This window comes from Triturus cristatus, chromosome 5_1, assembly GCF_964204655.1.
Source record: "Triturus cristatus chromosome 5_1, aTriCri1.1, whole genome shotgun sequence".
NCBI lineage: Eukaryota > Metazoa > Chordata > Amphibia > Caudata > Salamandridae > Triturus > Triturus cristatus.
The window spans coordinates 709,337,155-709,351,920 of NC_140587.1; the positions used below are offsets into that span (position 1 = coordinate 709,337,155).

Sequence of the window (14,766 nt, forward strand, 5' to 3'; positions counted from 1 at the left end):
AATTTAAAAATGTACAATGTCTGGCACCGGTGTCTCACCTTTACTATTTAAATTTGCATGCACAAATAGACAACAATCATTAAAAATACATTCATAGTGTTTCCCATCCTTAGAACTGGCTTTTCATTCTGTCTTGCTGCAGTCTGACAGAACTCATCTTTGTCGTCTTTATCCGATCCCACAATCCTGCCAGCAGCATGAGAGGTAGCATAACTTGCTGCTCTACTTTCAAAGGCAATATACCCCAAGAAATGTTTTGTAATTTGAGGGTATTCGAATCTGTGCTGGAAACAAATGCATAGACGGTCAATTCTCCTGCCAAGCTTTTCTAATTGGTTGATTCCCTAGTAGGATTCTTTGTTGTTATAATACTCAGAAGTGATAGCTCCTCCTATTTGTCATGTTCCCTCATAGATCCCCATTATTAAAGACCGCTCACATCGCAGGAACTCTCTACCACGGGGCCGTACAGCATGTAAATGCCAAAGTAGGCTCATAGATAGGCACCCATTTTTGACACAAGGCCTCGCCATGCCCCATGATTTGCCACAACTTATTTTCAGGCATATAAATGAGAATAAAAACAAACATTAATTATCTCTTTTCCTTCATCACCTTGAAATCCGTTCCTACAGGTTGGTTTGGCTTCCTCTGAGACTAGGTGAACATTCAACAGCTTTTCCTTACCAGAAAGAGATACACGAATTTTAACTTGAATTAGTCGGAAATTAATTTTCACAAAAAAACTGTTTTCCAGCTATGAGTCCTCTTTTGTGGCCAAATATGCATATATTGTATTGACTATTTAATTTCTCTATAGACTTTCGAGAGCTAGTATCATGTCCATTACTAATGCGAGGGCATCCAATGATTGTTTCATATGCTGTGCTTTGATTTCTGGGAAAGAGATCCCTAAAGCAGTAGCTCTTAACCTTTTGACTTATGTGGACCCCCACCTAAGCGTTACTGGAATCTGGGGACCCCCACTGAATAATTATTGGAATCCAAGGCCCCTGCATTAGCAATTTCGATGATTTGAACCTCAAAACCGTACACAAAACTATGAAAACAAACATCAGGCAAATACACAATGAGATATTTTATTAAATTCACAAACAAATATAAAAAACAGCATTTGAATTTTAATCAGAAGGTTGGAGCTTTTCTAAATATAAATACAATTAAAGCTACCCATCATCTACACTGCAGTCCATTTGTTACACTTCTCCCGCAAATCAATCAGAAGATACTAAGTTACATTTTAGTCTCAAATGTCAAATTCCTTCACATTTACAGAACGTTTTAACACTTTCAAACTTGTATTTTACTCCTTTATTTATATGCACTTTAATAATCTGGCAGGGGCGGCTCCTCAGTTGGAGCGGAGGAGCATTGCACTACTTAAGTTACCCACAAAGATGAAAAATAAAATGGTAATACATTACCATTTTATTTTTCACCCTGCTGCCCTGAAGCGAGCATCAGGACAGGGGCGGTGCTTCTGCTGAATTATAGTGACAGGGAGGAGGGTAACTGTTTGTGCACTTTTCAAAGTGTGCATGTCTATTTGTCCAGCCATCTTGGGACAGCCAACCAGACGTGCACTTTGAAAGCTGTAACCCAGCTGTCTTGAGACGGCTGGTTTAGAGTAAGTTTTGAAAAGTGAGTGTGTCCTCCTGTTTAAATTGAGATTTTTTCTTATTCAATTGTACAAGTGTAATACACTGTAGTAAATGTGAGTAGTGGTTCTTATGTGTTATCTATTATTTTGTTCTCCATCAAAGATTTCCATCATTTCAAGTTGGTGATTGTTAGAGCACCCAACACGTGTTTCGTCCCCTTATTGGCCCATTAACCTGGGGCTTTCTCAAGGCTCTTGTATTAAACTGAACATCAATAAAGCAACATTCTTTGTCATCAATGTCCCACAAGAGACATTAATAACTATGTAGTTGAGCCAGAATTGCGGCATTTAGATTTGGCTTGTCTGTCCGTGTTACGTTTAGGGTAAAATCCGAAGCATGTTTCGCCCCCTTTTTTGGTCCATTAGCCCAGGGCTTTCTCAAGGTTGCAGGAAATATCATGGGATATCATAAGTCCTAGAGTTCAACTAGAATCAGATGGAACCACCAACATGTGCAAAGTGAAAAAGAGTTTGATCGCATTAAAAACTGTGAAGCACCCATATCTTTCTTCCAAGGTGTCTGACGAAAGGTACTTCTCCGCTAATGTCAAATGGCAAGGTGTACCAGTGTCAGAAAGGTGAGACCAGTAGAATATGAACCGCCCTATCACTCCGAACAAATAACCAACTGTTCCTGTGATACAATAAATCATTATGTACTGGTCTCACCTTTCTGACACTGGTACACCTTGCCATTTTAAATTAACTGTAAGTATCTGATGTGATTGGGGAGGACGTTCCAGGATTTGGCAACTTGGTAGGAGAATGATTGACCTCCCATTCTGCTTCTGTGAATGCAGGGTGTGTATTCGAGTGAGATTGATGGGGAGCAAAGCTGTGTGGTGGGATGGTGAAAGTGAAGCCGGTGATTGAGGTATGCAACTCCTGTATTGTGTAGTGACTTTCATGCGTGTGTGAGAAGTTTGATCTAGCAGCACTTCTGGAAGGGGAGCCAGTGGAGATCTCCCTGAGGAGTGGTGTGGGTTTGACGCGGGAGGACGAGTCTGGGACAGCATTTTGGAATGTTTGAAGTCTGTGAAGGAGATGGGTAGTTATGCCGGCATACAGTGCGTTGCTGTAGTCCAATCTGCTTGTGATTAGGGCCTGCATGATGGTACATCTGTTGTCTAGTGGAAGGCACTTGAAGATTTTGCGTAACATGCGGAGGATGTGGAAGCATGAGGGGGTGATAGCATTGATCTTGGACTGGGATTTGATGTCCAAATGAGGCATAGGTTCCTAGCATGGTTGGTTGGGTTGAGTGTGGGTCCAAGATCAGCTGGCCACCAGGTGGACTCTTGGGGTAAGCTCTTATCCCTGAAGATCTGCTCTTCAGTTTTGTTGGTGTTGAGCTTGAGCAGTTTTCTTTCATACAGTTGGCCACACTGGTCATTCATTGTTTGAAGTTTGTCTTGGTGGTGATGGTGTCGTCTGAAAGGGAATAAATGAGCTGGGTGTCGCCGGCATAGGAAATTATGTTGATTCCATGGGATCTGATGATATTTGTTAGAAGAGGCATGTACATGTTGAAGAGTGTGATTCCTGCGGGACTCCGCAGATTAGATACTTGGGGTCTGAAGTGAAAAGTGAGAGCTTGATCCGTCATGTCCATCCGGAGAGGAAGAGGAAGAGGAAGAAAGCTATACATTTGGGTGCTGGTCTAGTATTCCCTCTGGGTGTAGTCTAGAGATGTGTGTGGTGGGGGAACAGTGTCGAAAGTAGCAGAGATGTTGAGGAGGATGAGGGTGGCGTTCTGTCCCTGGTTAAAGATGGTGTGTATGTCGCCTGTGGTGGTGATGAGGGCGGTATCAATGCTGTGGTTGTTTTAGAATCCACATTGTGTGTCGTCCAGGAGTTTGTTGTACTGTAAAACAACGTTCACAAGGAACTCATTTACAAATTCTGGCTCGATTAATTCAGCTGAGCACACTGCGTGGAGAACACTTATCGACCACGGTGCTATTAATGGGTGAGCACTGCCTTATTGAATATACAGAAGAACCGTTATTGAGTATATGAGTTCCTCTGACACTGAATATAAGTGTCATAACAGCACTCCAAATCTCCCAATATATCCGGTGCAATACTGCCTCTTATCTTTGGAGGATAGAAAAGAACCTAAGTTTGGATGCAACTGTCATCCTTCTCATCTCTATACATACTGGATCCTATACGGACGACTGTATGTTTTAAACCGCCCCTAGAATCACAGTCCTGATGAGACCCGGTATTTCAAAGTGGGTCGAAACGCCGTCGACAACAAAATAAGAGACAGCCTAGACTGAATCACTGTATATTGTATATAAACTGTCCTTATATATATTTTTTCCAATAACCTTTCACCAATCCTTTTTGTTTTGTCACATTGTATGAGGTTATGGTTTGTTTCACTGGGGCTCACGATTCACTGTAAATATAAGAGAGATTTTGTGTATATATAAAATGTGTTTTTATTTGTGATACAAAAAAGTGGTTAATAAATAAAGACCTCGGCTGAGGCTTACTAGATTTCAGTAGTGCAAAAGGGTTTTGTGTAGACTTACTGTGTTGATTAATGATTTGTTCTTTTTTGAAATAATTGTGTTTTTCTATTTCTTGACTTCCTGGTATGAGATTAATTTCAAGGCAATCATTGAGATTGTACATTATTGAAAAATTTGTAAATGAGTTCCTTGTGAACGTTGTTTTACAGTACATTGTACTTACCCGGTTCACAGGGACACAAGGGTCGCTCTTGTAAACTCTAAATATATGTCCAGGAGTTTGTGGCATTCTAGGTGGCCAGAGAGTTGTCTGTTGATGGTCTGTTGATGACTTTGGCTGAGATGGGGAGCAGCGAGATGTGTCGGTAGTTGCTGAGGGTTTTTTGAGGAGGGCGGGGACTTCGGTGTGTTTCCAGTTTTCTGGGAAGGTGGCTTTCTTGATGGAGGTGTTGATGGTGGAAGAGAGTGTAGTTCTGATTGTGGCTCTTCCCAGGTTGTAGAATATGGTGGGGGCCGGGATCTCTGGGAGCCCCTGAGTGGACTGTCTTCATTATTGCTGCAGTGTTCTCAATGGATAGAGGGTTCCATGGTATCTTGTGCAGCAGGCCTAACTTGGTCCCCATATCCAGCCCGCTCCATCACCGTCAACCTAAGCTTGTTACTTTGTCCTGGTCTGGTTGACCAGATAACCCCATTTGGAGCTTTGTGCTTTTAAGCACTATTTTGACCTAATTCTTTAAAATTGCACATCTACGGTCCTACTAAATGAATTTTTTGTTCTTTTGTTGTCAAATAATGTATTCAATTTTACTCTATTTTTCTCAATTGGTGTATGATTTTTCTTGTGTTGTTTTCACTTTATTACTGTTTTTGTGCTGCATAACTACTTTACACATTTCCTCTAAGTTGAGGTTGACTGCTTTTGTGCCAAGCTACCAGAGGGTTAAGCACAGGTTAATTTCGGGTTGTCTTGTGTTTTACCCTGACTAGAATTGTGGTTGCTGCTTGAGTAGGGTTTCACCTCCCCTTAATCAGTAACCTAATTTCCTACAAGTACTTAGCTGTGCTTTAGAGGCTTGTCAGAGGTCATTATTCACACACATACTAATTCTCATACGTGTTCTTCTGGGGCGTAGTGGACCCCAGAAAGCATGTGATATATGATGCCCCATGCTGTTCCTAACTGTAGTAGATACACTAATGTGCCTAAGCTTGTGTCATATTTGTAATATCTGTTTACACTTGCCCATGGGATGTCATTGTTAATTCCTTTTTGTATGTTGCTAGTCTGTAAATCCCTTGTTGCTCTTCCTCAAAGAATATCCGTTTGGGTTGCTCTATCAAATCATCCTGCAGCTTAAGTTTAAATGGCCACTGTACCAGAGGGAAGGCATGTACGATTGCTTTAAAAAAAAAAAATGTTGAGGGCGGAGGTCCATACAAGTGCCACACCAGGTTGATTTTACATACGTAAAATACTTTGTTGTGAAACCTGGCATGAAGGATAATGAAAGACTTGCTTTAGATGAGCTCCCACAACACCATTTGCAGGAAGGATCCCGAGAGGCAAGCCGATAATCTCCTAAAAATGTCATTTATTTATATAATTATCGCACTCGCTGCAGACTTGCCCACATCTTGGCACCAACAACAGTGAAGTGAAAGCAAACCCCTGGAGTAGTTAACAGAAGGCCTATTATTTCACAATTTTTCTTAAAGACAAATAGTGACTGTTTCTGGTGAATATGAACACAAAACAAATTATAGGAACACATTTAGTGTGCAGTCCCAAATGTACACTTAGTAGGTGGAAACACTTACAAGTTGGACCTCCTTATTCATATCCCTGCCTCTCTTTTCAGTAGCAAGGACAAAAGCCAATATTTAATCCTAGGGAGGTGATGATGGTGTAAGGGTCAATAATTGTAAAAAAAAAAATGCAAGGTAAAAGAAATAGTAAAAATCTTTCAACTAAACACTGTTAAACACTTCAGGGAAAGTGCAGTAGGGAAGATCAAATTGTAATTGATGTCATTGGGGCCTGTCATTAACAAATACATTATTTGAAAACAATGGAAGTGTATGGCAGGCTTTCAAATAATTAGGATATCTTATTATTTTCTATTGTTCTTTTAGAAGGACCGGAGTCAAATGTGAGAAGCGATTGTGTGGCTGAGGCCAGTCTGCCATTTTGATGTAAGCACTGTCAATAACTCTTTAACATTTAGAAGTTTCCTTGGAACTGCCTCTTCTCAGCAGTGGTTATGGTTAACATACGTCTGTACTCAATTAAATCTAAACAAATGTATATAGATACGCCACATGATGCAGTGAAACCTTTCACCGCAAGGAGTTATACGGTTTGATCCTCCTATTATTGAGGGGGTGGAAGCAGGTAGCAGCCATTCTTGCGGTGATGAATGCAACCAATATCACAGGGGTGTCAAAGTAAGTGCTGAAATCCAAAAGAGTTAGTTGTTGACTGTCAATGGCTGCCTTCTTTAAAGACGTGTCTGACTTTTCAAATGTAAGTGTAAGCTATTAACTTTACATCGAGTTCAATTAGTCTTCCCAATGAAACTGTCTAATTCCATATACCTCAGTAGGATGAATGGGTGATTTATATCTTGTGAGCACCATATTTACACTGATTATGTTGTGTTTTAATCTACTAGCCCAAACTGGAAAACATGGAATATATTTAATAGGATTTTAAGTAACCAATTTACTATCACATTAAGTTTGTCCCTTTTTTTAAGGTGCCCACGCTGGATTTAAGATGAACCCATTTTTCGGCAATGACTTGCGTGTTGTGTTTTATTTTAAAGCAAAGAGAGGAAAACATCTGGCAGGCTAAAAAAATCGTTTTACTCATGCACTGACGACAATTCCAGTAAATCACCCCCATATATGTACTCTTATGTTTTTCAGATGTTCTTAACTTGGTAGAATTACATCAGAGTTTCCTTGTTAAGTTTATCTGATGAAGCAAGGTTGTATGTGTTTGGTCATGCCTTGTTTACCATTTCTGTACATTTTCTGTAACGAGTACCAGGGATACAGGAAACGTATCTGTAAATCCATGTCCATATAATCCAACGGCAGTGACGCAAATTTCCCACTTTATATTCATTACTTTTTATGGTAGTTTCTCATGTGTGACTAAGTTTACAAAAATCTTGAGAGTACTTTTTTGACTAGATGCAAACCGGAAAGGAGGGAACCTAATACTTAAACACCAAACATGCTGTGTTTCATATCCACACAGGTAAAAGAAGAATGCAGGCTACTCAATGCCCCTCCTGTACCACCACGAAGTTCAAAGCCTGGCTCCACCAGCCCATCCACTCTTCCCACCACGGTAAAAACAGCCCGGCAGCAGACCCGCTCTCCTAGCCCTACCCTGTCCTATTACTCTTCAGGGCTGCACAGCATGTAAGTTCTTGTGAGTAATTGTATACTGATTTTTTTTAGGTGTTGTCTTATCAGTGTTGTGCATGTAAGTCCAATTACCATCTCTGGCGGCATAAGAGAATACATCGGTTTACTTTGTCTGCCAGTAGTCATTGTAGGACGGTAAAGATAAAATTGGATTTTTGTTGGCACTACGTTATCCATGCTGTTATGTATTATATTCCTCCGTACGGGAATTGCGGCAAATGCAACAATTCTAGAGCGGCACAGATCTGCTAATTCATCAGCTTGTAACAGTCCGTACATAAAATACATTGTGCGGTGGATCTTCAGCCAATTCCCATAAATAGTGCGCATCACCAGGTCGTATACATAATTCGACTTGTTTAGTTCAATCCATTCACAGTTTTGTGGCACTTTGTTGCAAGTCCTACAGTTGGCTACACCACCTTGGACTTAGTTTCTTCATTCCCACAAGCCACTGGTAAATAAAGCATATCATAGGATATGACTTAAAACAGTTCAATAATAACCCGCCTGTTCCTCTGTGACATAGACCCCAAGGGCAGAAGGAGAGGGGTGGGGTTCTGAAGTGGCTTTTTTAATGCCTATAAAATTTACCTAACAAATTGGTAAAATGGTATTTTGGGACCCTAATTGCTATCTGTGTACATTCATCAAGGGCAAGATGTACAACCATTCCGTTTTGCGGTTTGCAAATTGCGATTTGTTGCTACTCATAAAACAGAATGTACTAATGTGTCTCAGACACATTTAGCTATTATCACTGGGGTCACAAATGACCTGCCTCATCAATATTCATTAGGCAGGTCGCAATTTGCAACCCATTGGGAATGCACTACAATCACAGGGATGGTGGCATGTTGAGGACAGCAGTCCACCATGTCTGTGTTTGCTTTTTAGGTCTCGCCTAGCGTTTCAGCGCATGCGCTGCACGCTTGCGAGATCTTTTGTCGTCTGTTTTCTGTCGGGTTTCTTTGGAAGTGGGGTGGAAGCTCCACCCATGCTTTTGATTGGCGCGTGTCAGAAATGCTCGCTTTTCATTGCAAGTGAGGCTTCTTTGTTCCCTCCCTGTCTCCCTTTTGCCTCGCCCACCCGGACTGGAGATTTTGCACGGCGTTATATGCTTTCATGTTTCAATTTGGGGCTGCACGTTACACAGCGTTGTAATTGCGAACGTCTGCGCATGTTCGCAGGTACGTGCGCACACCGATGCAGAGACAGGATGTGGCTCGGAGATGCTTTTGTGCTATGTGTTTCCACGGTCCCACACATATATGTCGAGTCCATGAAGCGGTCATTAGCATGATGTCTTTCACGGGTCTGTGGGAACTCGAGGGCTGCCTCGGCACCCCTCTTCAGCGGCGCCGCACCCTGGAAATGAAACACGCCACGTGACGTGAGATTTCGGGTCTGTCCGTGCACACCCCTCCCCCTACACTATCCACAGCACAGAGGTCATGCACCCCCTCACGCAAAGTGCACTCCATTCCTGCACCCCAGAAATCCTCCAGCCTGTTTATTCTTAATATCAGCACTACTGCACTCGTGCAGGGGCAGCAGTCAACATGTCACAGAGACAGTCAACATGTCAAGAGCGCAGCCAGCGTATCACGGGTGCAGGGACAGCATTTTACAGGGACAGTCGACATGTCACACGCACAGCCAGCATGTCACGGGTGCAGAGACAGCATTTTACAGGGACAGTCGACATGTCACATGCACAGCCAGCATGTCATGGGTTCCGAAACAGCCGGCAAGTCAGACACACACCTCTTCTCACAAGTCGATTGAAAGCCGAGATTCAGGGGTGCAAGGACAACCAGCAGCAGGTGCAGAACTAGAGAGCATCTCGCAAGTGTCGCGAAGCCAGCAACCTAAAAGTGCCGCAAAGCCAGCATCCCACAAGTGCTGCGAAGCCAGCATCCCACAAGTGCTGCGAAGCCAGCATCCCACAAGTGCTGCGAAGCCAGCATCCCACAAGTGCTGCGAAGCCAGCATCCCACAAGTGCTGCGAAGCCAGCATCCCACAAGTGCTGCGAAGTCAGCATCTCACAAGTGCTGCGAAGCTAGCATCTCACAAGTGCTGCGAAGCTAGCATCTCACAAGTGCTGTGAAGCTAGCATCTCCCAAGTGCCACAAGCTAGCATCTCACAAGTGCCGCGAAGCTAGCATCTCACAAGTGCCGCGAAGCTAGCATCTCACAGCTGCCGCGAAGCCAGCATTTTACAGGTGCCGCAGAGATAGCAACTCACAAGTGCCATGAAGCCAGCAACTCACAAGTGCCGTGAAGCCAGCAACTCACAAGTGTCACAAAGCCAGCAACTCACAAATGTCACGAAGCTAGCATCCCGCAAATGCCGTGAAGCCAGCATCTCACAAGAGCCGCAAAGCTAGCATCTCAAAAGTGCCGCGAAGCCAGCATCTCACAAGTGTCGCGAAACCAGCAACTCACATGCTAGCATCGGACAGGCGCAGAGACCGCGCATACCACAATTGCAGAGAAAGATGGCATTTCCCAAGTGCAGGGAAATCGGGCCCTCACTAGTACAGGAACCGCTGCATTTCATATGTGAAGGGAAAGCATTCCCTCGCTAGTGCAAAGGCAAGCAACAGTACAAGGACCTGTGTTTGCTTTTTAGGTCTCGCCTAGCGTTTCAGCGCATGCGCTGCACGCTTGCGAGATCTTTTGTCGTCTGTTTTCTGTCGGGTTTCTTTGGAAGTGGGGTGGAAGCTCCACCCATGCTTTTGATTGGCGCGTGTCAGAAACGCTCGCTTTTCATTGCAAGTGAGGCTTCTTTGTTCCCTCCCTGTCTCCCTTTTGCCTCGCCCACCCGGACTGGAGATTTTGCACGGCGTTATATGCTTTCATGTTTCAATTTGGGGCTGCACGTTACACAGCGTTGTAATTGCGAACGTCTGCGCATGTTCGCAGGTACGTGCGCACACCGATGCAGAGACAGGATGTGGCTCGGAGATGCTTTTGTGCTATGTGTTTCCACGGTCCCACACATATATGTCGAGTCCATGAAGCGGTCATTAGCATGATGTCTTTCACGGGTCTGTGGGAACTCGAGGGCTGCCTCGGCACCCCTCTTCAGCGGCGCCGCACCCTGGAAATGAAACGCGCCACGTGACGTGAGATTTCGGGACTGTCCGTGCACACCCCTCCCCCTACACTATCCACAGCACAGAGGTCATGCACCCCCTCACGTAAAGTGCACTCCATTCCTGCACCCCAGAAATCCTCCAGCCTATTTATTCTTAATATCAGCACTACTGCACTCGTGCAGGGGCAGCAGTCAACATGTCACAGAGACAGTCAACATGTCAAGAGCGCAGCCAGCGTATCACGGGTGCAGGGACAGCATTTTACAGGGACAGTCGACATGTCACACGCACAGCCAGCATGTCACGGGTGCAGAGACAGCATTTTACAGGGACAGTCGACATGTCACATGCACAGCCAGCATGTCATGGGTTCCGAAACAGCCGGCAAGTCAGACACACACCTCTTCTCACAAGTCGATTGAAAGCCGAGATTCAGGGGTGCAAGGACAACCAGCAGCAGGTGCAGAACTAGAGAGCATCTCGCAAGTGTTGCGAAGCCAGCAACCTACAAGTGCCGCAAAGCCAGCATCCCACAAGTGCTGCGAAGCCAGCATCCCACAAGTGCTGCGAAGCCAGCATCCCACAAGTGCTGCGAAGCCAGCATCCTACAAGTGCTGCGAAGCCAGCATCCTACAAGTGCTGCGAAGCCAGCATCCCACAAGTGCTGCGAAGCCAGCATCCCACAAGTGCTGCGAAGCCAGCATCCCACAAGTGCTGCGAAGCCAGCATCCCACAAGTGCTGCGAAGCCAGCATCCCACAAGTGCTGCGAAGCCAGCATCCCACAAGTGCTGCGAAGCCAGCATCCCACAAGTGCTGCGAAGCCAGCATCTCACAAGTGCTGCGAAGCCAGCATCTCACAAGTGCTGCGAAGCCAGCATCTCACAAGTGCTGCGAAGCCAGCATCTAACAAGTGCTGCGAAGCCAGCATCTCACAAGTGCTGCGAAGCCAGGATCTCACAAGTGCCGCGAAGCTAGCATCTCACAAGTGCTGCGAAGCTAGCATCTCACAAGTGCTGTGAAGCTAGCATCTCACAAGTGCCACGAAGCTAGCATCTCACAAGTGCCACGAAGCTAGCATCTCACAAGTGCCACGAAGCTAGCATCTCACAAGTGCCACGAAGCTAGCATCTCACAAGTGCCGCGAAGCTAGCATCTCACAAGTGCCGCGAAGCTAGCATCTCACAGCTGCCGCGAAGCCAGCATTTAACAGGTGCCGCAGAGCTAGCAACTCACAAGTGCCGTGAAGCCAGCAACTCACAAGTGCCGTGAAGCCAGCAACTCACAAGTGTCGCAAAGCCAGCAACTCACAAATGTCACGAAGCTAGCATCCCGCAAATGCCGTGAAGCCAGCATCTCACAAGAGCCGCAAAGCTAGCATCTCAAAAGTGCCGCGAAGCTAGCATCTCACAAGTGTCGCGAAACCAGCAACTCGCATGCTAGCATCGGACAGGCGCAGAGACAGCGCATACCACAATTGCACAGAAAGATGGCATTTCCCAAGTGCAGGGAAATCGGGCCCTCACTAGTACAGGAACCGCTGCATTTCATATGTGAAGGGAAAGCATTCCCTCGCTAGTGCAAAGGCAAGCAACAGTACAAGGACCTGTTGCCAGCGAGTCACTAGCACTCATAACCACAGCGACAGGCAATGCAACAGCACGTCCCATGACACATGCCGAACCATCACGCCCAATACCGCACATTTTCCAACTTGGCTTCCTACCGTGAACGCGGCATTTCCCACAGAATTATACATTTGCCACACTTGCCTCATAACCATCATCTCCTGCAGAATTTTCCTTTTCTTCTCGCATAATGTAGTCAACCCTGCCAATTTCATCTCATCTCCTATGTGTAAGAGAACCTGTGGCTGACTGAAAACGTTGTGATGTTACACCTATATTAACTGTGCCAGATAAGACAGCTTGCACGATCACCTGACACCTGTGTTCATTGTAGTATGCGAGATTGGTTTGTAGCTTTATTTCAATTCCACTTTCACAACCTGCTGCGCTTTATCCTCTAGATCATAGCGTCTATGCTGTGGTATACCAGTTGTTAGCTCTCCTTGGCGCATGTCGGTAACGCAACCGGAGCGTTTCATTTTCAGATAAGTGCAAAATTGTAATTACAATGCCAATAACTCTAACTCTAACTGATGCAAGACCTATTCCATTGCAAATGCTTTTTAAATTAAGAGACTGTTTATTTCAAATGCAGACTATTTTCCTTAAAGGAAAACAGGATGGGTTTAAAAGAAAACAATGAAAAGTTTCCTTTAATTTCTTATGGGCTGGCAGGCAATCAATTGATCAATCGTGGATTTGTAAAGCACGACTACTCACCCGTGTGGGTCTCAAGGCGCTGAGCGGGGGCTGCTGATCTGTCTGGGTGCTGGGGTTGAATCAAAAAAGCCAGGTCTTGAGAACCTTTCTGAATTGGGTCAGCGACTGCGATTGCCTAAGGTGGAGAGGTAGGGTGTTCCAGGTCTTGGTGGTGAGGTAGTAGAAGGATCTTCCTCCGGTCCTTTACTCAGCATTCCGTCCATTTGTTTGCATAGCACTTTTCGCCCTAAGTGGGATGAGTATGCCCAGACGTGGGTCCCTTGCTCACTGTGCCACTGGATTCACGATAGACTGGCTGATGAGGCGTAATACCCCGAAACCGGTCCCAGGAGGCTTGTTTCCGGTCCAGGGAGGACCTGGCTCGGCAGTTCGGGCTCGTCTAGTCCCATGAGGGACAGGGTTAAGTCTGATTTCCATATAGCTGGTTATAAACTGGGGTGGCATGGTGAGCAAAAGAACAATGGATTTAACCCAGATCTCTTGACTGGGAGTGAATGTATGATTTATTCAGCATTTCGTCCATCATTTGTTTGCGTAGTTTTTTTTAAATTAAGCAACGCTTTATTTCAAATGCAGCCCGTTTTCCTTAAAGGAAAACAGGATGGATTTAAATTTAAAAAATGAAAAGTTTTCTTTTCATTTTTTATGGGCAGGCAATCAATCATTCTGGGTTTGTAAAGCACGACTACTCACTTGAGGGTCTCAAGGTGCTGAAAGTGATAGGGGAGCTGCAGATCTGTCTGGGCACTGGGGTTCAGTCACTGAGCCAAGTGTTGAGATCCTTCCTGAATTGGGTCAGCAACAGGTCTTGGTGGAGAGGTAGGAGAAGGATCTTCCTCCGGTCCTGTTCTTGCAGATTCACGGCATGGTGGCCAGGGCCAATTAGGTGGAGCGTAGGTGTCTGGTGGGTATGTGGAATGAGAGGCTGCGGTTCAGATATGCGGGTCCTGCGTCATTAAGGGCTTTGTAGGCGTATGTGAGGAGCTTGGAAGTGAGTCTTTTGTTGACTGTGAGCCAGTGGAGTTCTTGCAGGTGTTCGGTGATGTGGCTGCGGTGGCAGATGTTGAGGACCAGTCTGACTGCGGCATTTTGAACATTCTGTAGTCTCCTGAGGACTTTTTGGGTGACTCCGGCATAGAGAGCGTTGCCATAGTCGAGTCTGCTGCTGATGAGTGCGTGGGTGACCGTCTTTCTGGATTCAGTGGGGATCACCTGAAGGTCTTACGAAGCAGGCAAAGCATGCGGAGGTTTTATGAGAAAATGGCGTTGATCTGGCGGTTCATAGTGGGCGAGCACTCCAGTATGATGCTGAGGTTTTGTGCGTGGTCAGTGGGTGTGGGGGGTGTTCCTAGCGTAGCAGGCCACCATGAGTCGTCCCAAGATGAGGGGGGAGGTCAGTGAAACCAATGCCTGCTCTTAAAAAATATTTTCTCTGCCAAAAACAAAGGGGACCCCTTCCTGTTTGCGTCTGGCTTACCACCAGTTTAGTATTGGTGGTAACTGCGATTGATTTCCAACTACATTTGTGGTCACTAATTAATCGTACATCCCACTGCGACTCGCTATTAGGAAGGGATGCCCTTGGCACACCCCTTCATAATAGCGACTCGCAAACCCTATTTTGCGAGTCGGTAATAGGTTACTGACTTGCAAAATAGGGTTTGTACATGCTACAACCCATCTCAGCGGTCACAAATGTCCCAATTT

At 45.3% G+C, this 14,766-nt stretch overlaps 1 protein-coding gene across 1 annotated transcript in view; it reads left to right on the forward strand.

Annotated features, from left to right (window-relative positions):
• GAREM1 (GRB2 associated regulator of MAPK1 subtype 1) overlaps positions 1–14,766 on the forward strand; it is a 442,505-nt gene that overhangs the window by 415,795 nt on the left and 11,944 nt on the right. The window contains exon 5 of the mRNA XM_085605691.1: positions 7,436–7,602. Within this exon, the coding sequence (XP_085461817.1) occupies positions 7,436–7,602 (167 nt within the window). The remainder of the gene's footprint in view (positions 1–7,435; positions 7,603–14,766) is intronic.